The sequence below is a fragment of the Leptodactylus fuscus genome, chromosome 5 (assembly GCF_031893055.1).
Source record: "Leptodactylus fuscus isolate aLepFus1 chromosome 5, aLepFus1.hap2, whole genome shotgun sequence".
NCBI lineage: Eukaryota > Metazoa > Chordata > Amphibia > Anura > Leptodactylidae > Leptodactylus > Leptodactylus fuscus.
Window position 1 is genome coordinate 98822703 of NC_134269.1, and position 26426 is coordinate 98849128.

Genomic DNA, 26426 nt, shown 5'->3' on the forward strand with positions numbered 1-26426 from the left:
GTTGCCACGTGGGAGTTCCACATCGTTGATACAGGAATACTGTATGCTTCTAATCGAAGTACAGATGAGTTCTGCTTTATCTTTTCTCTTGGCTCAACACATCATTACATGTGGCTTGAGATTACCTAGCCGTTATATTAAAACACTGTCACAAGATATCTATGATGTATGTGGCTACCAAGTGGGTTGTATTTAGAATTACATCTTAAGTTTTTGCTAACATGTCACAATATTGAGTCGTTGTAGAGTGCACAGTGGTTTGACTACTTTCACATCTTCATTTATAAAACCAAGAGTAACCTCCTCCAAAAAAAAAAAAAAAGCGATGAAACTGTTTAGTCCATTTACCTGGATGCACATAACTAGAAAATGGTTGGCATTGGTCACAATTTCCTATCTCCACTACCTTAAGTGTTTTTCTATGCAGACCATGAGGCAAAGCCATCTATGTTAAGATTGCAGAGAACCCCTTTAACTCCTATATTATATGATTAATGTGTCACAAGCCTTACACCTTTTATTCTCAGTTTTTTGGGGGTTATTTATTTAAAAATAAAACAAAAAAACAAATGTTCAATGGTTGGGTCTATTTGCTGAAGCTTGTGCCATGTTTTAATACTGAATCTTGCAGTTCACCCCTTGAACCCCAAACAGTCATGGCCATTTTTCATTTTTGCATGAAATGAACTGAGATTTCAGATTTTTTTGGTCTTTATTCCTGCTACGGCAGTTACCATGTGGGATATCTTATTTTATTCATACCATTACCAGCCCTGGATACAACTTGTTGAGCTGTAGGAATATATGGGCACATGGTGAACTTATGTTGCAGCAACTGCCGTTATTTAATTATATTCCATCAAATTAAAACAATTTATATAGTATATACAATTATAGAGTTGTGCCTGGTTCCAATTCTGAGGCCCGGTTCATATTTGCGTTCAGTAAACCGTTAGTTAAGTCCGCCTGGGGACCCCCCGAACGGACTGCCGAATTAATTGGCAAGTGGTGAGCTTATGAAAACACACAGACCCTATAGACCAGGGGTCAGCAACCTTTGGCACTCCAGCTGCTGGGAAACTACAGCTCCCAACATGCTCCATTCACTACCATAGGAGTTCCAAGAACAGCAGAGCAAGTATGCATGCTGGGAGTTGTAGTTTTACAACAGCTGGAGCGCCAAAGGTTGCCTACCCCTGCTATAGACTATAATGGGGTTCATGTGCTTTCCGCACGAGTCATGCGGACAGGAAAGTAGATCATGAACTACTTTTCTGTCCGCATGTTCCTTGTGGACACCGCGTGGAAAGCACACGGACCCCATTTTAGTCTATGGCCCATGCGGACTCCCCGAACGGATTACCAAACGCAGATGTGAACCAGGCCTGAGATCATAGCTTATGCGGTAATTGCCTATCTATGGCGCGTCACTGAACGTTTGTAGTCTTATTTAGTGTGGGTAGCGATGGTGATCACTATGCGGCATAATGGCTGAAGACTGTGCCAGGTTCCGGTTTTACCACAAAATCAGCAGTTTTCAAATGCATTTTAATATCTACCTTTTTTCAGGTAAGCTGGTTCTTACCTGTCAAAGCTAAATGAACAATAAAAGGGGCTGTTCTGGAATTATAATTGATGGCATACATGTTTTTGTACCCTGATATGACTTTGGCAGGGAATGTTCCCAAGTTACACTCTGCACAAGGTGTTATTATTCACCTGGAACCTGCGTGCTCATCTGTAGGGTTACTGGCGTGTAAATAAAGTCAATTGTGTTTTTACTCTTAGTGTATTAAATTGAGAACTGTGTGTTTTTTCAAGCCGCCTCCTTGATCTGACTCTAATACTGGCCGCAAATTGAATTATAAATTTTTACCTGATGATCCAAGGAAAGTGCAAAGGTATAGAAGGGAAATATATTCATGGATATTCAGATTTGGAAAACGAGCAAAAAGAAAATCTTTGAGGTGATAACTTTGCCTGTCTGTTTCCTTCTATTAGATGAGATCCTTTCATCTAGGGGGCTAGGAAAGGTCACTTCTGTCTACAAACAGTTATCTCTATTAATCAGAGTGCACCCTGTGAATAATTTAGAGCTCCCCTATGCTGTTGTTAACCATTTGAGTGGCAGTAAATTGACATTCTTTGTCATGGCGTGCTGTGGTTTTCAATAAAGACTTTCTTGTGCTATTTTTTATCTTACAAATAGTGGCTTTTTACTGATTGTAGTTATTTTATGTTGACCTACATTCGTTTCTCTGGAGTTATTCTTTATAATGTTTCCCACCAAAAATATATAAAGTACTTTGTGCTATATAGTTTATTACTAATAGCTGAAAGTCTATTGGAAGATATAAAAATGTCTGCTTGAAATGTTTTGTTTGTGACATTTTAGTGTTTGTTTTTTTTCAATTATAACATGACATAGATATGGAATTTTTCTAAATATACTTTTTTAATAATGCCCATAAACATTTGAAATTCTATTTTGAACAAAAGCAAATAACCTCCTGAAATAGGGCTAAAGGTATAATAACTGACTGGAATTATGACTTGTGGATACTTCTTAATGGGTTTTCTGGGACTAGATTATTGATAATTTCTCCAAACCAATAAACATTTAAAGCAAACTTGCGGAGTAACTTCTTTTTGCTGAACCTGAGAATAGGTGGGAAGAAGCTGAGCTTCTGTATGACTTGGAGCAGACATGGTGGCCATTGACTATAGCATAGCAGAGTTCTTGTCCTATATCATACCCTACTGTCAGATAGGGTAGCAACAGTAACCAGACAGGGTTACAGTTGTTTATTGGCTTCTTTACTAAAATAAGGCGCAATAAAATTAGATGCATTTAGGTTTTTGCTACAAAGTACTTTTACAGATCGTCTAGAAATACACAGGACTTTCTTGTTCTAGCTACTATAGTTAGGTAGTAAAGTTGAAGGTTAGAGTACGCCCTTATTCGTTATAGAGAGATTCACATTTTGTCATTGTGCTCTCGTCAGTCGTCATAACTAATAGAAGAACCTGCAATTGTTTAGAGACCTTTATTGAGGTGGAGGTGGTCGGCTTTATGAAAGAACATTAAAGAAATCAATAAATATGAATAAAAATAGGTAGCTTGTAAAAAGGATTTAACATGTTCCAGAAAAAGGTTAGCGCATCACTTCACACAATGCGTCATCTCTGATTATTCTGTATATATCTATAGAAAAATCAATACACATTACTTGTTGTTCAAGGCTCCAGATATAGTCATTTCTTTTTATTTACGGAAGCTCTTTATGTGGGGCATTAATTCAGCGATGAAAAATACTATCAACACAGGAATTGGTTCAGACCTTGTAAGTACTGTATCTAGTTTTGTGCTGCGTAACTGACAAAAAATTGGGAATCTGACATTTGTGAGTAAGGGATACCTCTTAAAGAGGACCTTTAATGTCCTTCTTCAACTCCATCTCTTATATTTCTCAATAAGTGCTTCACCTGATGCTAAGTTCACACCTGCGTTTGGCTTTCCATCTCTTGGGTCCGCATAGGGAACCCGAGAAACGAAAACCTAACCCACTTAAAAAGAGGTTACCCACTATAGACTATAATGGGTTGGCTTGCAGGACTTTTCTCTACTCATTTTTAAATCGTAATGGGGAACAGAATCCCAAGTGCCCACTGAGCGTAGATGTGAACATGCCCTGATATTGGCACAATTGTATTTTCTCAAATCTCAACCATTATCAAGCTATCATTTCCATTATTTTCAGCACACTTATATTCTCTGCAATCTTGTGGGCAGTCCCTGTCCGTTTTCTCCAACCCACAGACCTCCCACCTGACAATAGAGAGCATGGTTGAGCTCACACTAACAGCCATGATTAAAAAGGGAATAGGAAAAAAGAAATTCCAACTGCGCTGGAATAAGTGGAGTGGTACGTATTGATGGATAAAATGAGTTGGTAAAGATGGCGAAAATTCCTCTGTAAGCACTTATAGATGGATCAAAAATTCTGCTACAGAGATATAGGGCAGCACTGCAGCCCTGGAGTCCTGGGTTCGAATTCGACCAAAGGCATTATGTGCAAGGAGTTTGTATGTTCTCCCTGTCTTTGCGTGTATTTCTTCCCACACTCTAAAGACATACTGATCCCTATATGGGACAGTCATTGACTGTCTGTAAAGTGCTCCAGAATAAGCAAAATAAATTAAAATAAATAAATAAATATGGCTTCATTTTCTTGTCTTTTTATGGAACTAAGAAGCTGATATTAAAACCTAGACTTTATTGATTGAGTTCATAAGCATGGACATGTATCTCAGAAATTGTGGACTAAACTTTCACCCAGAATTTCTGATTATCCTTCTAACCATCTATACATGTGAGTTTTATCTAGCTTGCTAACGTCCTGTGATGCCATTTCTGTCTTTGCTTGTGATGCTGCACCCTTTAGCTTTCCCATAATCTTTGGAACAGTTATGGATTAGAGATGAGCGAACAGTGTTCTATCGAACACATGTTCGATCGGATATCAGGGTGTTCGCCATGTTCGAATCGAATTGAACACCGCGTGGTAAAGTGCGCCAAAATTCGATTCCCCTCCCACCTTCCCTGGTGCCTTTTTTGCACCAATAACAGCGCAGGGGAGGTGGGACAGGAACTACGACACCGGGGGCATTGAAAAAAATTGGAAAAAGTCATTGGCTGCCGAAATCAGGTGACCTCCATTTTAGACGAATAGTGGATTTCAAATCCGGGTCATATGAGAATGTGAACTTTGTGACTATGAGACAGGGATAGCTGTACAGGCAGGGATAGCTAGGGATAACCTTTATTTAGGGGGGAATGTTATTAAAAATAACTTTTTGGGGCTCTATCGGGTGTGTAATTGTGATTTTTGTGAGATAAACTTTTTCCCATAGGGATGCATTGGCCAGCGCTGATTGGCCGAATTCCGTACTCTGGCCAATCAGTGCTGGCCAATGCATTCTATTGGCGTGATGAAGCAGTGCTGAATGTGTGTGTGTTTAGCTCAACTACACCGGTGGAGTAGTTGAGCTAAGCACACAGATTCAGCTCTGCTTCAATCAGCGCTGGCCAATGCATTCTATTAGCCTGATGAAGCAGAGTGTGCACAAGGGTTCAAGCGCACCCTCGGCTCTGATGTAGCCGAGCCGAGGCTGCACAAGGGTTCAAGCGCACCCTCGGCTCTGATGTAGCAGAGCCGAGGGTGCACTTGAACCCTTGTGCACCCTCGGCTCTGCTACATCAGAGCCGAGGGTGCGCTTGAACCCTTGTGCACACTCGGCTCTGCTACATCAGAGCCGAGGGTGCACTTGAACCCTTGTGCAGCCTCGGCTCTGCTACATCAGAGCCGAGGGTGCGCTTGAACCCTTGTGCACCCTCGGCTCTGCTACATCAGAGCCGAGGGTGCGCTGGAACCCTTGTGCACACTCTGCTTCATCAAGCTAATAGAATGCATTGGCCAGCGCTGATTGAAGCAGAGCTGAATCTGTGTGCTTAGCTCAACTACTCCACCGGTGTAGTTGAGCTAAACACACACATTCAGCACTGCTTCATCACGCCAACAGAATGCATTGGCCAGCACTGATTGGCCAGAGTACGGAATTTGGCCAATCAGCGCTGGCTCTGCTGGAGGAGGCGGAGTCTAAGGTCGGACCTGAATGGAGACTGGTGTGGAGCGATCTTAGACTCCGCCTCCTCCAGCAGAGCCAGCGCTGATTGGTCGAGTTCCGTACTCTGTCCAATCAGCGCTGGCCAATGCATTCTATTAGCCCGATGAAGTAGAGCTGAATGTGTGTGCTTAGCACACACATTCAGCTCTACTTCATCGGGCTAATAGAATGCATTGGCCAATCAGCGCTGGCCAATGCATTCTATTAGCGTGAACTGAGTTTGCACAGGGGTTCTAGTGCACCCTCGGCTCTGCTACATCAGATTGCTACATCTGATGTAGCAGTGCCGAGTGTGCATCAGATGTGTAGTTGAGCAGAACTGGCTCAGCACTGCTAAGTCTCTGCATTCGCATAGGAATGCATTGGCCAGCCTTCGGCCAATCAGCGCTGGCTCTGCCGGAGGAGGCGGAGTCTAAGGTCGGACCTGAATGGAGACTGGTGTGGAGCGATCTTAGACTCCGCCTCCTCCAGCAGAGCCAGCGCTGATTGGTCGAGTTCCGTACTCTGGCCCATCAGCACTGGCCAATGCATTTCTATGGGGAAAAGTTAGCTTGCGAAAATCGCAAACTGACAGGGATTTCCATGAAATAAAGTGACTTTTATGCCCCCAGACATGCTTCCCCTGCTGTCCCAGTGTCATTCCAGGGTGTTGGTATCATTTCCTGGGGTGTCATAGTGGACTTGGTGACCCTCCAGACACGAATTTGGGTTTCCCCCTTAACGAGTTTATGTTCCCCATAGACTATAATGGGGTTCGAAACCCATTCGAACACTCGAACAGTGAGCGGCTGTTCGAATCGAATTTCGAACCTCGAACATTTTAGTGTTCGCTCATCTCTATTATGGATCCTTTTCCTATAATACCAGGAGATGTGTTTTGGTGGCAATAAATCACTTTCCTTTCTTCCTGGAAATGTATGGCAGTAAAACCTCTCCCTTCAATATGAATACTTAAGGGCCTCATGAACTGGCAGCAGGCACAGTTGTAATTTGCACATAATATTTTTGCCTCTAAATTGTTTGCTATTCCTGCGACAGATTTTATGAAGTAAATGAATCATCTGTGTGCTTTTATTTTAAGCCTTTTCATTGCTAAATAGAGCTTAGATGTTCTGCCTTACAGTGTAAAGACAACTGAATAGAGCTAGGTACAGAGAAAACATGTCACACTCTAGGCCTCATTTAGGACATTCTATGGCATTGCTGATGTATTTTCTTTTTTCTTCATAATTTTGACTTTTGATTAACCATTTTATTTTTTCTATTCCACCATTGCCCACTTACCTGTAGGGTCACAGTTATTGCTGTCACTGTTCCTTTCACCTGAACCATGTTAGACCATTGCTCGAAGACATGATTGAATACGGTAAAATGGATAGCTTATACATGGTTTTCTCCATGCTTTTAGTTTCTGTTAAGGCTCGTTCACACAGGGCACGGGATGCATATCTTGGTCCTGATTTTGACGCGGGAAGCCACGTCAGAATAGGACCAAAATGCGACTGTCGCAGCTTCCGACAGTCGCGGCTTCCCACTTCAGAGCAGGCCCTAGCTCAGAGGGTACTGCTGCAAGGCGGACGCCGCTGCTGAATCAGCCGCAGAATCCGCATGAAGAAAGGGCAGCTCGCTTCTTTTTTCCGCTAGCAGGAACAAACCGCTAGTGGTCTGCATAGACCTCTATTTTGGGGGAGGCGGATTTTGAGGAGGATTCAGCACCAAAATCTGCCCCCTGTGAACGAGCCCTTAATAGGAAAAAAAAAGGATTTAGCTTGAATTCAGTTCTTTGTGGTGTAATATGTGTTCATAACTATTTATGGAAGAGTATAATTTTTTTTATAGATTACATTATCCAGAGCATTGAAGTAATGGTACTATTCCGTTATCGGGCCAGCAGCAGCGCAGTTCAGCAGCAGCTTTCGGGACAGCAGTTCAGCAGCGGGAATTACAATGACATCCGAGGACTGCTGGCCCGATGCTTGTGCCCAGTAACCAGTACATCGATGACCCCCCTCCCCCATCCTTCTCCTCCTGCCAGTGCTGCCCCCCAGCTCTCCTTACATCTTCCCCGTACCCTCTCCCCGCCACACGACTAGGCCTCACCTCAGCGCTAGTACCGAGACCGAAAGGAAAGACACCGGGGCTCAATCCAGGCCCTGACAAGAAACACGCCGACTATAGGAACGGTGAGCTACAGCGAGCCGGAGGGACAAACTTTCTGCAGCGTCCGGCGGCTATCTAGTAGCATTCATTGCTCAAGATTTACGGTGAGGCCTATTACAGGGAGAGGGTACGGGGCAGATGTAAGAAGAGCTGGGGGGCAGCACTGGAAGGAAGAGGAGGATGAGGGCATCGATCGATGTACTGCCTACTACACACAAGCACGGCCTCTATCATCGGGCCAGCATCGGCTTAGTCATGTGGCGGGGAGAGGGTACGGGGTAGATGTAAGGAGAGCTGGGGGGCAGCACTGGAAGGAGGAGGAGATGGAGGGGGGGTCATTGATGTACTGGCTACTGGGCACAAGCATCGGGCCAGCAGTCCTCGGATGTCATTGTAATTCCCGCTGCTGAACTGAACTGCTGTCCCGAAAGCTGGTGCTGAAATGCGCTGCTGCTGGCCCGATAACGGAATAGTACCGAAGTAATTAATACATTTTAAACATAGCATCACATTAAATAAATTCATTCATTCATTGCCAGTTCCTGTCCGGCATTTCAAAAGTTAATGCCATATAGGATATCACTGAGACCCCCTAGCCTATTGTTACATTTTAACAAATAGCATAAGCTTTTCATCTTATATGAGTTCATTCCCCATGAGTGCAGTGATTTTAGATCAATTGCTCCTTGTGTAATATCGATACAGATATTTCCTATGAAGTACAGTCCCCAATGTCCATTTTGTGGCTCTGCATTAGTAGAGAGGTTTGTGGTGCTTAACTCTGCAAATAACTTTTATTTTTAATGTGTTGGTTGATGAAGAAAGTAACACAATAAATCGATGGTGGTTTCCTTCTTAATGTTAAAGCTGAAGTCAATCCAGAAAAGCCAGAAGATTCAACATGTAGAAGGAATTGATTCCACAGACTTTGAGGCCATAACATATAACAGCTACTGCTTATCTGAGCAGAACAGCAGCTATAGTATTCTATGCATGACTACAAAGTGATTTTTGCATTCAAACTTGCATATGGCGTCATACCACCTAACATGAGATGGAAGTCATTAATATAATACCTTCTAACTGAAGAAAAGTAGCATGTTTGTGTATGTTGATTAAAAACAATCCAAAAAAAAAAAAAAATCCAGCAGGCAGAAACCGTAATCTTATTGTAAAACTTAGTATTTTAATCCATTATGCTATTAAAATTTGCTTTCCCAAAAATAACAGTAAAAAGTGATCAAAAAGTCATACCTACCAAACACTGGTACCAATAGAAAGTACAACTTGCCCTGAAAATAAAGAGCCTTCAGTTATGACCCCAGGGAAATTGTTCATTTTCAAAAAGTGATGTTTTATTTGTAAATTCATAAAACATAATAAAACCAATATAAATAAGGTATGGCTGTAATCGTAATGACCCGCCGGCCAAAGTTACATACATAGTTACATAGTAGATGAGGTTGGATAAAGACATTAGTCCATCAAGTCCAACCTATAACCCTACCCCTGTCATGTTGCCATGTCATTTTTATTGCAGAGTGAACGCCGTAAAAACAAAATGCAAACATTTATGATAGAATTGTGTTGTTTCACGTTGTCCCCCCCAAAATGTAAACAAAAGCTAATTAAAACATTTTGTCACCGCAAATGAAAGTACAACTTGTCATGCAAAGAATAAGCCCTCACATAGCTGTCGACTGAAAAATTTAAAAATTATGAATTTTTGAAGGCAGGGAGGGAAAATATGAAAAAGTCTCAGAGCATTAACTTATAAAATGCCCTGTGTCCTTAAGGGGTTAATCATCTTGATATTGACCTTGGATGCTGGTATACAGCAGTAGCATAGTCTCTACTGACTTGTTTCAGCTTCACAATTCAGAATTATCGTATGAGCTACTCTGTAGTTCTGTATTAGGCCCAGTTCACATCTACATTCGTTTTTCCGTCCGGGAGTTCGCTTGGGGACCCCCCCCCAAACGGAAACCTATACACATTAAAAAAAAAGTGGTTTACCTGGGAAACCTGCTGTCCCCATAGACTCTAATGGGGTCTGTGCGGTTTCTGTTCGGTTTCCACATGAAACATGTGGAGAGAAAAATGCTTTTTGCATGTTTCATGTGGAAACCTCACGGACCCCATTATAGTCTATGGAGACCGCGGGTTTCCCAGGTAAACCGCTTTTTTTATGCTTCTAGGTTTCCATTCAGGGGTCCCAAAGCAGACTCCCTGAATAGTAACCTGAACGCTGATGTGAACTGGGCCTTAGCTGTTCTCAGGATATCATTGTTTGAAATGAAGGTACCGTATGTATTTATTATGATCTGCGTAAAATGTATACTAGCCTTATAAAAAAAAAATGTAATAAAAGGATCACTAAACATAAGATGTAACCCATAGTGGCCTAAAACCTCAGTATCCTGTGAACTGGATTCTCTAGTGACTGTTTCAGTTTGACATTTAGTCCAGTGATGACACATTCAGGCTTGGGAAGCTTGAGGTTTTCTTTTTTCTAAGGGTATGTTAATTTAATGCGATATTAATTGCTTTATATTAACGTTGATATAATATGAAAGTCAATAACAGGATAACACTTTCGCAATTTCCTCTTGCTAATATATTGATGTGATGTGTCTTGCTGAATTAGCGATCCTTCCTACGGCTTGATGCTGTACATTTCATGCACTATTAATGGAAGTCAAAGAGGTGTCGTACAAGTGAAGAAAGCCAGGATGAGAGGCATTGTGGATTATGGCCATCTACTGCCAGTCAGCTTGGAGGTGCAAAGCTGGTGTAAATGTCTCATTACTAAACACAATGCTTGGATTTCAGTTTTCTGGTGTTTGGGAGGGTTTGCCACTAGGGTTGTGGTGGAAATGTGCAATGTGTTTGCCTGTGGCTTAATTCTTAGTCTCAATATGCTGTGTACAATGTAGGTAGGTAGTTCTAAAGATGCCCATACCCTGGAAATTTTTATAGACACTTAAATTGACTTGACCAGGATGTTGACTTTCACAGATCAACCATAAATGACATAAGAGCCATGAATTAAAGTGATAAATTCTCAACATTCGGCGGTTTGTTCTCTGCCTTGCTGTGTGACCCAGTCTGGGCTTCCATTAAAGAAGGCATGGTACAGTCACTTTCCTGTAAACTTTTCTCTGGGCTGTAAGGGGCAGTTAAGATCAGAATGTCTTACATAGAGTTTCTATGCAGCCATAGGTTTTAATCCCTTCTCCTGTGTCATCTGACCAAACGCATCACCTTTCAATGTACAAAAATTTGGGAAAACTACCGGCATAGTAAGCATTATCAGATTCTGAGAGGAGAAAGGTTCTGTGTTTCCCCTGGATAAGTTTACTTTTTATATATCATTGCATTAGGGATTAGGTTTTTTTCACCTCTTCAAAGGGTTCTTGGAGATTTAGCCGTCCTGTTGTATTGTAAATGTTCAGTTCTTAATCATGGTGATTGTAGTAAGCAAAGGTTATTGGTACCTGGGGACGTTCTAGTACAAGACGTAGTCTGTTCCTGTGAGATGTACCACATCATGATGCAGTGTGTAATATCTCTATACACTCCATGTATTATATCTACCCTTAGGCTGAAAGTTTTGTAGAAACTAACTGTGCTCAGACTTATCTGTGCTGGAACACATGATACGGATATTAAAATGCTGGCAAAATTGTCACAGGAATCGTGAATGAAAAGATGGATTCTATGCAAGGTGGAAAGAAAATATGGCTTACTAATGGGAACTGTGCAGTATATCAGATCTGTGGCAGTCTTACACACAGAACCTCAGCAGCTACCTTACTGAGAAGATAGCCAGAAGTGGATAACTATGTTCCCTGTCTAGCCAGGGCAGTTTGGGGGCTGGTCAGAGGAAGGGCTTTGGTCACCAAATCCTTGCAGGAGGACATGCAAGTTTCGGGAGAGATGTTTGTGCATGGGTGATGTCACTTCTTCATCTCTGTCAGCCAGTGAATAGAGGAAAGCAGTGCCTGGAGGTCTTCCTAATTGTTATATGTGCGGATGACGCATAACTAATTGACATTACCACATTTTGTAATATACCGTATTTTTCGGACTATAAGACGCACCTGACTATAAGACGCACCCAGGTTTTAGAGGAGAAAAATAGGGAAAAAAAATTTTCAGGCAAAAAATGGTAAAATATTTAATGTATGGGAGTTGTAGTTTTGGAACAGCTGCAAGGCCACATTGACAGGTGACCCTGCAGCTGTATAGCGCGTTTTTTTTTGTGGGGCCAGGTGTACTTTTTAGTTATACCATTTTGGGAAATGTTTATTGCTTAGATCACCGTTTATTTAAATCAGAGGCAAAACGGTGAGAAAAACCTGGCAGTTTAGCACTTTTGATTTTGACGTTCACTGTACATAAAAATATTAGTAGACCGGGCATTTTCAGACACAGGTATACCTAATGTATATGTTTCACAGTAATGTTATACTTTTATATGTATTCTAGGGAAAGGAGGTGAACTTTTATTTATTTTATTTTTTATTATATTTTTTTTTAAGTGTTTTTTACTACTTTATTATCCCCCGCCTAGGGGGCTTGAACCTGCAATCATTTGATTGCAAGTCTCATAGACGGCAATACAAGTGTATTGCCGTCTATGGGAGATTCTATACATTACTATCGCGGAGTGTCATAGACCAGCCGCAATAGTAATATATATCTATGACAGGCCTGGGAGCCTTCATTAGCTCCCGGCTGTCATCAGAACAGGTCGGCTCCTGCGGCCTCGCCGTGCAGGAGCCGGCCTGCATCACTAAAGGTATGGGGCCGGTGGGGACTGGCCCCGGGGCTAACTAACTGCCGGGACCTGCGGAGGAGGAGCGGATTTGCAGCATGGCCGCGCTACTGTCACCGCTGGTTTTCTTCAGCGGCAGGAGCGTGGCAATCTGCAGGCCCTGGCAGCTAAGACAGTCCCCGGCATCTGCTGTAATAGACTGGCGGATGCCGGGGAGTGTTTTAGCTGCCGGGGCCTGCAGTATTGTCACGCTCCTGCCGCTGCAGAAAACCAGTGGTGACAGTAGCGCGGCCATGCTGCAAATCCGCTCCTCCCCCCACATTCGGACTATAAGACGCACCCTCATTTTCCTCCGAAATTTTGGGGAAAAAAGTGCGTCTTATAGTCCGAAAAATACGGTACTTTGATTAAAAAAAGTTGGCCCCTTTCTGTGACATTCTGCAGTTTTTCAGTCTTTCCCTGGCTTCTCTATTGACAGCTCTCCCTGCTTCACATGTTCCCATTATGTATGACGCTCCTGGCTGTGTCAAGTGAAATGAAAATGAGGGTGGGGGAGAGTCACTTCAAATGCTATATCTCAGGTATCATAAAATGGAGAAACTGCTTTTGTGTCATATGAAAGAGCAAGTATCTGTTATTTAATGCCTGAGATATAGACAATTGATGTGATCCTCCCTCACCCTTGTTTTCTCTTTACTTCACACAACCCATACACCCTACACAATGAGAAGATGAGAAGCAGGGACAGTCCCCCAGAAATAATAATAATAATAATAATAATAATAAAATGTTTCTGGATATAGTATCAGTGTTAGAGCTTCCCAGCAAGAGGATTATCTAAAAGATTTGCAGCTGTTATTTCTGCCAGATGTTCTTTCCAAAAGTGGATTGGTTGTTTGTATCTTCACCAATGAGCCATTTATAAATGTACTTGTATATAGCACTACAAGTGAGCAGGTTTCATGTAGGCCCTTGTTCTTCCTCCAGGGCCACTGTTTGCTTTGTACGCTAGTAATAGTAAACTGTCAGCAGGCAATGTGTTATAGAGCAAGAGGAGCAGAGCAGATTGATATACCGTATATACTTTTATGGGAAAAGATTTAGTGTAACTAGTCATTGATTCATTGAAATTTCTGTTCTTTCATTACTATAAAGTCAAGGAGTCGGTCCTATAGTAATTGACAGCAATCTCTGTAAGCACAGTCATAGAAGGGAGACTGTCAGGCTCTCATAGGACCACCTCCTTGACGTATAGTCAAGAAAGGGATAAGATTTTAATGAGTAAAATATAGGCTATACTGAATATTTCCCCTCAAATCTATGTCTATTCATATTGTTTTTTTTTATTTTTTAAAAACAACTATGTAGCAGGACCATTTAACAATGTAAAAGATATATGCAAAGGCACAAAAGTATGGTGTGTGTGTGTGTGTGTGTGTGTATACATTATATTTATTGCATCTCTTTATATAAATATCAAATGGATGTGAGTACACTCTCTTAATGCTCTGCTCCTTCTGCTCTATATTATGCTGCCGATTGAATACGCTGCATTTTTCTGGCAACAGGTTCACTTTTAACTTGTAACATAGTTTATAAAGCTGAACAATGACATCCATCCATCTTTCCATCCAATGCAGCCTGTTTTGCTGCAGTATTGATCTACAGGAAAGGAAAAATCAGACAGAAGTCAATTTTTCTCATTTTGTAGGAAAAATTCCTTCCCAGCTGCAATAAGAATAAATACCTGCAAAGACAGGCAGAGTTCTCAGTACTGACCAATGACCTTTTTTCCAAACTGAATAACTCTTGTTTTGATTCTTTTTGGGTACTGAAATCCACCATTACTGTGTTCTCATCCTGTTCATCCATGCCACTTTTCATGAACCCCATGACCTTATTTTTCTTGGTAGAAGCTGTCTGGTACTGGTTGCTACATCTAACTTTACAGTTTTTTCATTGGCTGCTGCCTGATTTAATTTTTTTCCCGGAGCCTCTGAATTTTGGATTTTTCTGACAGTTTTGAAACATGTAGAAATTATTTCCTCGCCCCCCCTTCCCCTTCTCCGCTGCAAAGCAACTTTGTTTTCTTCCCCACCTCAAAGACTCATCAACAATCATGCAGAGTTGCTAATGATCCCATCAGAAGTAAGTCAGAATGGAGACGTAGACTCAGGTGAAATATGGAGGTGAGATGTTCCCTGGAGTGTTTTTAGCTCTAGTGACACCTCCTGCAGTTGATTTGCACTTTCATGAGCTATTTACTGTAGGGTAGAAAATACATGCCTTTATTCTGACAAACTGTAGTCATAAGATCTGTTCAACACTTGTTTCCATTAATAAATATATATATGTATATACATAATATGTATTTATATAGTCTGAGTTGGCGAGAAATTGCATTAGACCTACGACTGCGCTTTGTTCACCTTTCCTAGCAACTAGGTGGTCTCAGACATTGCTTTAAAGATGATGATGAATGGGATGACATTGCTTGTCTTGAACAGAGTTGCGTCCTTGAATAGGCTTCTTGCACTGGTACCAGGGGTCTTTTAAAGTGAATTTATTTACCTATTTATTTTGTGTTAATTTTTTTACAGTTCTCAGCTTCTCTTCCCGTTTTGGAAGTTGGACAAAAACCATTCAACTCACTGGCATGTTAGAGGCACAGTACTTGCACTCAACAGTGTGTTAACCACACAAATGGAAGAACAACACCACATGAGAGCCCATAAAAAATCCAGAGCACCGTAACGGAACCTCATTTTTCATAGTCAGACCCTCACTCATCAGCAGGAATACCCCCTTTCACTTAGAAAACTCTGTTTTCTAAAATTAGCATTAAACTGAACGGTGAGGTCTTCTTTTCTCAGGGTAGCCTAGGATATAGTAGGAGATGCTGAGCTTAGGGATTTCACTTGGTACTTTCATGTAGATAGTCATGTATAGTCACAGCTAAAGTTTTGAGACTGACACAAATTTTTGTTTTCAGTTTTCTGCTTCAGTGTTTTTAGATCATTTAGTCAGATGTCTCTCTGGCATACTGAAGTAGAATTACACGCATTTCATAAGTATTTAAGCTTTCATTGACAAATACATAAAGTTTATGCAAAGACTCAATATTTACTGTGTGAATTTATTTCTTCAATTTGCCCTGGTATTCCTGATATCAGCTTCTGGGCCAAATCTTGACCGATGGCAACCCATTCCTGCCTAAACGGTTCTTAGAGTTTATCACAATTTCTGTGTTTGTGCTTTATGTCCATTTAACTTTTGAAGATTGACACAGATTCTCAATGGAATTTTCTAGATATGGGCCCAAAATTTCAATGCTTTGTTCACCTAGCCACTTAGTTAACCCTTTTACCTTGTGATTTGATGTCTAAATACCATTCTTTATTCATGGCAGTGGTTGACATGACATTAATTTAAGGATTATATCACAGAAATATCTTTAAAGGGGCTCTATCACTAGGAAAAGTCATTTTTAACTAATCACACCTTTGCATAGCCCTTAGAAAGTCTATTTCACACCTACCTTTTGTATGTAGATTGCCTCACTGGTTTCTGAATAAGTCCGTTTATATTCATATGCTAATTAGACTAGTGCACGATAGAAGGTGCACACCTCTCCTATTGTCTTCTATGGGAGACGGCTCCTGCTGCTGCTGATGACTCGCTTCCTGTTTGCTTCACACACATAGAAGATAATGGGAGAGAGGAGGCTGCTGGGAACTTCCTGTACTGGCTGGAGGCTCATTAGCATATGAATAAAAACGGACTTATTCAGACACCACTGAAACAATCTACATACAAAAGGTAAGTGTGGAATAGCCTTTCTAAAGCCTATGCAAGCATGTGTTTAGATAAAAATGACTTTTCCCAGTGATAGAGCCCCTTTAACTCATTTCCTTGTATAAATAGTAACCTCAACCATAATGATCTCAGAATGCTTTACTGTTGGCATGACTCAGGACTAATGGTAGCCATAGTAGTGCTCAACTTTTCTCTGGAAGATCATTCTTCCAGATGCCCCAAACAGTATGAAAGAGGTTTCATCAGCGAGAATAATTTTATCTCACTCCTCTTCAGTCCAATTCCTGTATTTCTTGCAGGACCTCTGTCCTTGATGTTTTTCTTAGAGAAAAGTGGCTTCATCACTGCTTTTCTTGACACCAGGCCAGTCTGCATAAGTCTTTGCCTCACTGTGTGCAAATGCCTGCTGTCGTTCCTCAGCAAGCATGGCATTGGTGTTGAACTCTTCAGTCCTCTTTAGGAGATGGACTTTCGTGTCTTGAAGCTGCCTTCACTGCAATTCAGCCTCCCTCCTTGAAGTTTTTGTTGATCTGATAAATAGTTGATTTAGCGGCAATCATAAGAAAGCAACAATGGCTGGATGTGTTTCTGTGAAGGGTAATCGTGGCTACCAGAAGAAGACAATGATTTCAAGCACCTCTCCCATTTTTAACGCATCCAATTTGCTCCTCTAATTCAGTCAGTATGATCGGACTTGATTGTGATATCGGTTGTCTTGTCCTCACTCACACTTTTTCCTGAACCAATAAAATAATTGAAATAATTTTAGCAGGTCATTTTGTGGCGGGTCTGAAATTGAATGAAAATGAGGGGTTTTTTAATGATTAAGTTTGTTTTCATGGCAATGAATGACTTTACAATTTATCTCAATCCGTCAAATCACTCTTCATAAAATCTAGTGTTAATGCTAAATGCCAGTATAAAAACTAAAACGGCAAAAAAACAAAACAAAATTGTATCTGAAAACTTTTGGCCATGACTATGCATACTGCTAGGACTTAATGTAGAAAGACTTTGCATCCTGCCTCCCATGCCCCCGGCTCACCCTGTATAAAATCATATACAGGAAAGGTTGTCAGTCACTCTGTGTACACTGGAAGCAGGACTCAACCTAATGTGTAAGCTAATGTGTGCAATGCCTGGGAATGAATTATCAAAATAATGTATTCTGCATATTGTAATTGGCATTGTACTGTATTACCTCAGGGTTTCACCTGGCAATGTTTGTTCACAATTTCTCTGGAAGAACTGTGATGCCATCCCTGTACATCAGAATGTTTCAGTATCTTCTCACTGTCTTCAATTTATATCCCAATTAGTGGAAATGCTATCTATATTCACATGGTAATAAACCAGAACATTTCCTTTAGAAGAGTGTGAGGCTGCCCCTTGTGTGATAACAGAGGATATGTCCTAGCAAGTCAAAACTTTCCAACCTTTTCTTTTCCTAGTTGCAGTCATGTTGACTGAATATTTAGGGAATAATTTGGAATGATATTCCAGTATACTATATCTGTCAAATGCAGAAGCAACATTTTTCTATATTAATTTATCCATTCTACTTTCCACTTAGATTTTTCCTTTGTCATTCCAGCTGTTCCATGCATTATAATCTTTGTGCTAGGGCCCTAGAGTATAATGTTTTTCTTGGGTTTGTAGGAATTTTGGACTTGATAGACTTCCATTAAAAATATAATTATACATAGACAGACAAGTAGGCTGCTGACCTCCTCTGGAGTACTATTTAGGTAAGCTCACACTGCCTCAAAATCCTGACCAAATAGATGGCTCCCATTAAAATAAATGTGAGCCGGTCAGAAGCGACATGCTCATTCTTCAGGCTGATTTGCCTCACGATTCGGCCTGAAGATATTCCCTCCTCCCGACTAGGCCCATTCATTGGGCCTAATCCAGAGCGGAGTGCACGACTGGATGCCGGTGCAGTACAGCGGCATTCAGTCACGGCTACCCGTTTTTTGGTCCGGAACCTGAGGCGGCCTCCACCTCAGATTCCGGACCAAAAAACCCCGTGTAAGGGGCCACACGGTGGCTCAGTGGTTAGCACTGCAGCCTTGCAGCGCTGGGGTCCTGGTGTTCAAATCCCACCAATGCAAAAAACCATCTGCAAGGAGTTTGTATGTTCTCCCCGTGTTTGCATGGATTTCCATCCCATATTCCAAAGACATACTGATAGGGAAAAATGTACATTGAGAACTCTATGTTGTGCTCACAATCTACATAAAAAATAAAATAAAAAAACCGTGTGAACCCGAACTTTGTCAGTCATAGACATGACCACCCTATCCCCCAGTCTTCTGCACAGTTTATTACAGGGTAATGGAGCCAGAGGGGCATATAACAGACAGTGTCAAGGATGTCAAAAAAACGCAGCAAAATCTGCAACAAATAAAAAAAAGAGCTGCATTTCCAAGCTTGCCTCCTACATAGTGTCTGAAAACATGGGTGTTTCATTGGGCTCCATAATTGTTAATCATTTTACACCCTCTTTTTAGTAATCCTGCTAGGGGACACATTTTTGCTCCCTTTTTTCATCAATATATTATGTTTCCTAAATATAAATTGTGTTTTGTAGTTGTAATATGCTAGTAAATTCTGTAAAATAAATCCTGCAACAAATGTGTGTATCCAGCCTAAAATGGTACTGCTGGTGAGGCGCATCCGTAGCCAGATTATTCAGATTACAGGCATCCCTTCCACTTTTCCCCCAGATAATCCTGTATGTAAATTTATCATATGTACCTGAAGTCATCACTGGAGCCTGAATCTCTAATGGAAAAACAATACACATTTACTCCTTGACTGATTAATTTTGCAGCGCTGGGACATTCATTTTTCATAATACACAATAAGACAAATTAAAAGCTTGTGTGTGCATGGGGATGTATCATCTGAAGGTCGTCCTCCCCCTGCCCTGAATCCTGGCGATTTACTGCAGCTACTGGCCATATTTCTAATGCAGTCACAATTTATTTTATGAAGTAATTTATTTTATTTATATTTTCAGCTTTGGCAAGACACAAAAGTTGCATATTTCAGGGACTGTCAGGAAAAGTGCTCTGTTTCAAGGTTTTATGAGAGGATTATTTACTGAAGCAGCAGAATCTGCGGCTAATGTCAGGCAGGAGTGTTGAGGACAGAACAGGCATGGCTCATCACGGCAGTTCCTTGTCCCACTCTTGGCCAATGAGAAAATAAATGGACTTGCTGCAAATCAGATCAGCTTGGTAGTACATGATGCCTTCACTGTCTGATAATGGATGCTCTGCACATGTATCTGCTGTTCGTGGAACTTTTTTTTTTTTAGTTTTTAAATCAGGATATGTGTAATGTTCCTCTTACAATGACATAACATATCTATGTATCTTTACTCATTTTACCGTTTTTTTTTAAGTGTATTGTTCATTTTTATTTATTTTTTGCTCATTGTGATGGCGCATTAGGTAAGCCTTGCATATAAAAATCTCTGAATATATTTTTAGTGTTGAAGCCACTTACCACCCAGAGGCACCACTTTTTTTTGACAATACATGAGCAGCCAATCGAGATTACATACATGACTGTTGACCCCCTTAGGTTGTGCCTCAACTTCATCCCCCAAATAGAAGCACTTGGGCTACACAATGCTTTCAGCATCAGCACACATACATGACTTTAATTGATCGCTCCTGTAGGAACTAGAGAGTATTGAAGCCATGAACCACATACCAATTATTGCACTACTATGCTCGTGGATGACAGACCCCATACACTCTTTTCTGTAGACTTATGTGTTCTCTTAACAGCATTTATGCCTTTATTCCAGATTAGGATAATTGATATCACCTAAGAGGAATGAATAATGAATGCACTAGGTTAGTATATTGTATTATTTGATATGAATACTACAGTGCATGGCTTCAGAGGTGCACTTAACTGTCTGGAGCCATGTTGGAGGATTCATAGAGCTAACATGATGATCAAGGTGGTCCCACAGATGCTCAATTGGGTTCAAGTGTGGGGAATTCAGATGCCAATTAAGTACTTGGAAGTCTTTGTTGCACAATTCAAAACACTGTTGGATATTTCTAACCATGTGACATGTCACATTGTCTTGCTGGCAGGCTCCACCTGCCCCCGGGAAAACAAACCACTTGTATGGGTATATGACGGGGCTGGTCTACACAATTGTTTGGGCATTTTACCTTAATTATGTTTGATTGCAATTATTTTCACCACACCCCTTAAAACTCACTCCTCTTAAGGTATGAGTATGTGTTGGGTGAACTACGTAAAATCTGCTGGTGGTTTGTTCGGACTGAACACAGCGGAACCAGAACTGCTATTGTACTCTGGGGTCTGAAGTGATGTAATTAGCAAAGGTTAGTGAGCAAACATAAAAAAAAATATGTTATTCGCCTCCCCTGTGCTCTGATGCTGCTCTGGTTGTCTTCAGGCCTGCTGAAGCCTATTTTTGGGCCTTAGTGTATACGATGCAAAGACACAAGTGTGACAAATGTCGTCACGCTTGTGTCTTTGTGTCACAATGCCACTTGTCCACTGTGGTCCCAATCACTGGCCTCAGAAAATCCCTACCATTATTCTGGAGCCTGGAAGGAGGGGTTACTCGACTTCCATGTGCTCTGATGCTGCTCTGGTTGTCTTCAGGCCTTCTGACTGATGTTAGGGACATCTGAGGCCTATGATTGGGCCTTAGCGTATACGATGCAAAGACGCAAGTGTGATAGACGTCATCACGCTTGCGTCTTTGTGTCACAATGCCACTTGATCACTGTGGTCTCAATTACTGGCCTCAGAAAATCCCTACCATTATTCAGGAGCCTGGAAGAGATGAAGATCAGCCAGAGCCCAGGTGACTAATACTGTGTTTTATGTTTCCCCGCCTCCCCTGAGCCTTTGCTAATCACACTTTTCAGATCCCAGAGTATAATATTAGCAGTTGTGGTTCGGTCTAAACAAAACTGCAGGCAAATGCTTGCAAATAATGTAATAAACAAACCGAAATAACTGACTTGCACAAAATCGCATCAGTTTTATTTGATTAATTTGCCCAGCCTTAGTATATGTATTCTGCAAGAGGACACCTGCATATATATATACTCTTTATACATACATTTTTCCCACGTTCATTAAACATGTGCATACTTTTAGGTGGCGAGCAAGGATAGAGTAGGGTATGTAGTGCATGTGGCACCATGTCCTATCATATTTATCACCCATCTACACTTGAAATGACACCAGAACAGAGGTACCTGCTTCCTGCTCCATTCTCTGTGTATGAATTGCTGAGAACAGGGGATGGGGGGGTTTGTTGGTTGTCAGACCCCCATCATCTCAAATTGATTATCTAGCCTTATAGGTCAGCAATATCTTCAGCCCAGAAAACCCTTTTAATTACATAAGGGTGACTATCATATGTCAATAACAAAATGGTCTTAATTGTTAGTCATGAGGTGTACCGTTCAGTCTACAAGCCTATTATGAAGACTGCTTGCCCTTTTTCTGGATGACCTTTTAGGACAGTACCTATACTGTTGCATATCTTATCTTTGAAGGAGTTCTCAAGGTTTTTTTTTTCTTAAAATGTGCAGTTATGGATCACTGTAGACAAAATCTTAGCAGTAATCGATTTTTGCTGTGGAATAATCACAATTCTGAAATGTCACAGCTAGGATTTTTTTTTTTTTCTATTGACAAATCTTAAAAGCTATCGTTTCCCTCTTTGTGTGTTGCTCTGATTAGTTATGTGTTATATACTGTTAGTCGTAGCAGAAACCATAGTACATTATGCTATGCTACTACATGTTTTTCGAATTTAGCAAAAAGACATGGGAGAGTATTTATGGCCATATCTATGGGTGTCTTTTATTGTTAAAACGTTGCACTTTTTTGAACAAAAAAAAAGGTTTGACAATTTTAACTCGCCACTTCTCTGGATGTTGGGTGCTGCTTTACAGGAGAGGGCACAACTTCCTATGGCCTGCCAAATTTACTATCATTTATGCTAGACACTGGCATAAGGTATTGCTCAAGTCACTGGTGCATATAGAATCATGAATGGGGGTATTATTACCTACAACATAACCATATTGTAATTTCTAGGGCATTAAATATAATTAAAAATCTTTTAGTGTTTTTAAAGTTAGTTCTTAAGATTACAGATGATAGTCTTTTGTCTTGTTCAGTTGCCAGTGGTTATGAGTGATTTCCTTTCTTCACATACATGTAGCGTCCCTGACTGGTGACAAAGAGTGCCCATGGCAGTATGGTGCTTTTGGGTTTACACTATGTAAGTGAGTCTCCATGAAACATTCTGTGTTTTCTCCTACAAGTAATAGTCTTAGGGGACAATACATTGGTAATACTCTGTTACATCCTTAGATGAGCGCCATATTTGAGAAATAGATTTATGGACAAAGTGCAAGATATTTTATGTTTGCAAACATTAAAGAGGCATCTTTTGCAAATGTCATTGCACTTTAGGAATTTTTGCTGAATTTGGCACCCTCCAAAAATAATTGGGATGACTTGACGTGTGTTATTTTCCAGTTACTTAATACTATATCCTAGGTAATATTTCTGTACTTTTGGATCTATGGCCTTTCGTTACAGAATGAAGATTGATTACTTTACTGTATCTATAGCAAGGACGATGGCTCCTGCTATGTCATGTTTGGTTTGAGCATTTGCATCTGACTGCATCGATCGTCCTTGCTCTCTAGAACACAGCTGTCATAGGTGGATATAAGTTGTTTTCCAGGCCAGTAGGACAAAGTAAGGTCTATAAAGTAGGGGATATGGTTGACCTGTACTTGGAAGTTATTTGAAGGAAGTGGAGTTTTAATAAGTGCGCTATATTTTAAAGTTGGGTTCCATGAAATGCTGATAGGTGTTGTTGAGACTTACTTGGTTGGTTTGCATAAAACAGTATTGCTCAACTTCATTTATGGTTAGAAGCATATTTATTTTTCAATTTTCTCTGACTTTTTTAGCATGTTTTTTGCTAAACTGTCTATTTTTGCAGAAAGTCTGCATTTATTGATCAAAATAAGCAGTATGATGGCAATGTGTGAATATATCCTAAAACATAAGCAATGTTTTGGTTCAAAGTGACTACTGGCAAATTCTTTTGTTTCATTGTCTATAACCTTAGACAATATGAATATCTGTACCATAAATCCAGTATTGGGTAAAATACTCAAATCTCTCCTGTTTTTATTTTTTTCCAGGTGGAGGTTGAAGTGGAAGCAATGGACAAGGCTGGTAACTTCATTGGGTGGCTTCATGTAGATGGTGTCAACCTGTCTGTAGCTCTTGTGGAACATGCCCTATCGAAGGTGCATTTCACTGCAGAACGCAGCAACTACTACAAGACTCTCCTGTCTGCAGAAGAAGCAGCCAAACAAAAGAAAGAAAAGGTAGGCATTTCTCCAAGGTTTAGAACATTTTAAAGGGGTTGTCCCATCACAAGGATCCTATCTATACTGCTTGTTAATGTGGATGTAAGACTTTTCCTAAACACACTGCTTCAGCAAAACTGCTTTGTTTGTCCACTATCTTACTTTATTCAATTCATTGTTGACACAGCCCTTGACTTATCTGCTCAAAAGTCAAGTGATGTATCTGCCTGCTCTCAGGGGGGAGGGAGGAGGGGCTAAGTGCACTGGAGCGAGCCTGTGTTTCTAGCTATTCCTGTGTCTACACCACGTGACCTAGGTCCTGCACTCAGATAGAGGAGGGGAGCTGCTTTCATTTCTGAACGTCTTCTGTTCTCCCAGTTATCAGGCTAGCTAATTCAATTGTGTTCATTATGGCAGAGACAGGCAGTCTCTGTATGTAACACAGAATGGAGTTGCTCCTGCCTGTACTTCATAGTCCAGTATTGTGCATATAGTGTTTAAGGACCTTTGATGACATCACAGGCCCTTCAGCCGCCCCATAGGATCACGCTATGCACTGGGCGGAGCTACACGCTAACTTTGGGGCGGAGCTAAATGCCAGGTTGCATGTGAAACCCCGCCCACCAAATGATGCAAGAAACCAGGAAGAAAGAAGATTTTACAGCAGTGAAGACTGGTGAGTATGCGACGTGGGAATACCCCTTTAAGCTTCAATACCCTAAAGGTAAGATGCTTGCTCTTCTCATCATAGAGCAGGCTTACTGTATATGGTTTATCATTTAATGGGAACTTACAAGGTGGTTGTTCCACCATAAGCTCACTCATGTGCAGGATCAAGTAATGACCTTTCCATTGGTGCCGTCTGTAATTGTTCTGTAGCAGAAAAGTGAAGTTTATGTGAAAGCATAAAAAAAATCATGTGTAGATTATGCCAAGTAGCCACAGTGGGAGAGGGGCAGCTTCAGCCTACTCTTGCTATCCGCTTTCTAATCACACCTCATGGGCATGATTGACATCACCTTCATGATGCCAGGGAGTAAGTGGACTGCAGCAGAAAGATTACAGAGGGCACCAATGGAAAGGTCATTTCCTTATTCTGCACATCTGACAGAACCACTAAATAATAAAATCACATGCATTTAGCTTCTAAGCCCACTCTATTGGTGACTACATAAGATAGATTGGTATCTCTTATATATCAGATATCTTATATATCTTATATCAGGAAAGATTTACTTAGTAAGATTTACTTATCTTCATACACCATTAATAAACTGAAATCCACTGGCGTAAGATGTGCTTAAAGGGAATGTGTTGTCATTCATTGTCTTGTTTAAACTATGTTTTTATGTCAGACATATTTTTTTCATCTTTTTGGTGATTTTTAATTTTCTCTGTTATTACCCCTATTTAAAAAAAAAAAATCCTAAAAGTCTTGCAATTCAATTCTTGATACTAAGCCTAAAATTGCCTGTCACTTTCTATTTCCTAAAAATGTACCAGGGTCATGAACATAATGGTCTTGAGCAAACACTTGGCTATTATGGTAGAGTTTTTCTAGGTATGCTCTGTGACCAGTACAAAGTTGGGAAGAGAGGGGAGGTGATAAGCCATGAAATCCTCTATTGTAACAGGTGGATTCCTTGTCTTATCAAGATATACATAATAGCTCTGATAGTATGGTGATAAGTGACATGGCTGCTGCAAAGGAATATCCTATAGAAAAGTGTCAAAATATTTGGTTTAAAGCCAGAGTCAGAACTACAGAATTTTTAGTATTTTTCTTTAAATAGAAATAACATGAAATTTTTTCCGCTAGTGATTTTTTTTTTCAGCTAGCGAGAAAAAAAAAAAGAGACATGCCCTATCTTCACGTGGATTCTGTGGCTAAGTTAGCCGCGGCGTCCGTGGCTCGAGACTCTCTCCTGCTTAGTAGAGATGAGCGAACACTATTCGAAACAGCCGTTTCGAATAGCATGCTCCCATAGAAATGAATGGACGTAGGTGGCACGCGGGGGATTAAGCGGCCAGCTGGCGGCAAAGTCTGCGTGCCGGCCGCTTCCATTCATTTCTATGGGAGCTCATCTCTACTGCTTAGGCCCATTCATCCGGGCTTAATCAAGAGCGTGATGCCTTGTCTGAAAAGCCATGTGGAAAAGGTTTCCTCAGTGTGAACTAACCCTTAGGAAAGTGGCAAGAGACTTAAACAGCAGCAAATGTTAACACAAATGTGGCATGCAGCAAAGTTTGAGACTTCATGCCTCAAAATTGGCACAAATAACTTGATATCCCTCACTGCCTACAAGGCTAGGGCGTCACATAGTGGGCCACAGCAAAAAAGCGTGGTGGAAAAGCATCACAGTTTTTCCCACAGCGTTGTTCACAGAAAAACTACTTCAATTATACCTATAGGGGAACTGCCAGTGTTTCTGTAGGTATAATTGACATTCTGCGATTTCCAAAAACGCATTTCTGGTGCAGTAATTTTTCTGCAATGTGTGGATGAGATTTGCTATATAACAAATGTATTGCTATGGGTTCTAAGGTTAGTGGAAATAAAGGAT

The 26426-nt window shown here is 40.9% G+C and overlaps 1 protein-coding gene across 2 annotated transcripts in view; it reads left to right on the top strand.

The window, feature by feature from the left end:
* Positions 1-26426, top strand: part of SND1 (staphylococcal nuclease and tudor domain containing 1) — a 437816-nt gene that overhangs the window by 325343 nt on the left and 86047 nt on the right. For both annotated transcript variants that reach the window (XM_075273874.1, XM_075273875.1), the window contains exon 17: positions 23692-23880. In XM_075273874.1, the coding sequence (XP_075129975.1) occupies positions 23692-23880 (189 nt within the window). The remainder of the gene's footprint in view (positions 1-23691; positions 23881-26426) is intronic.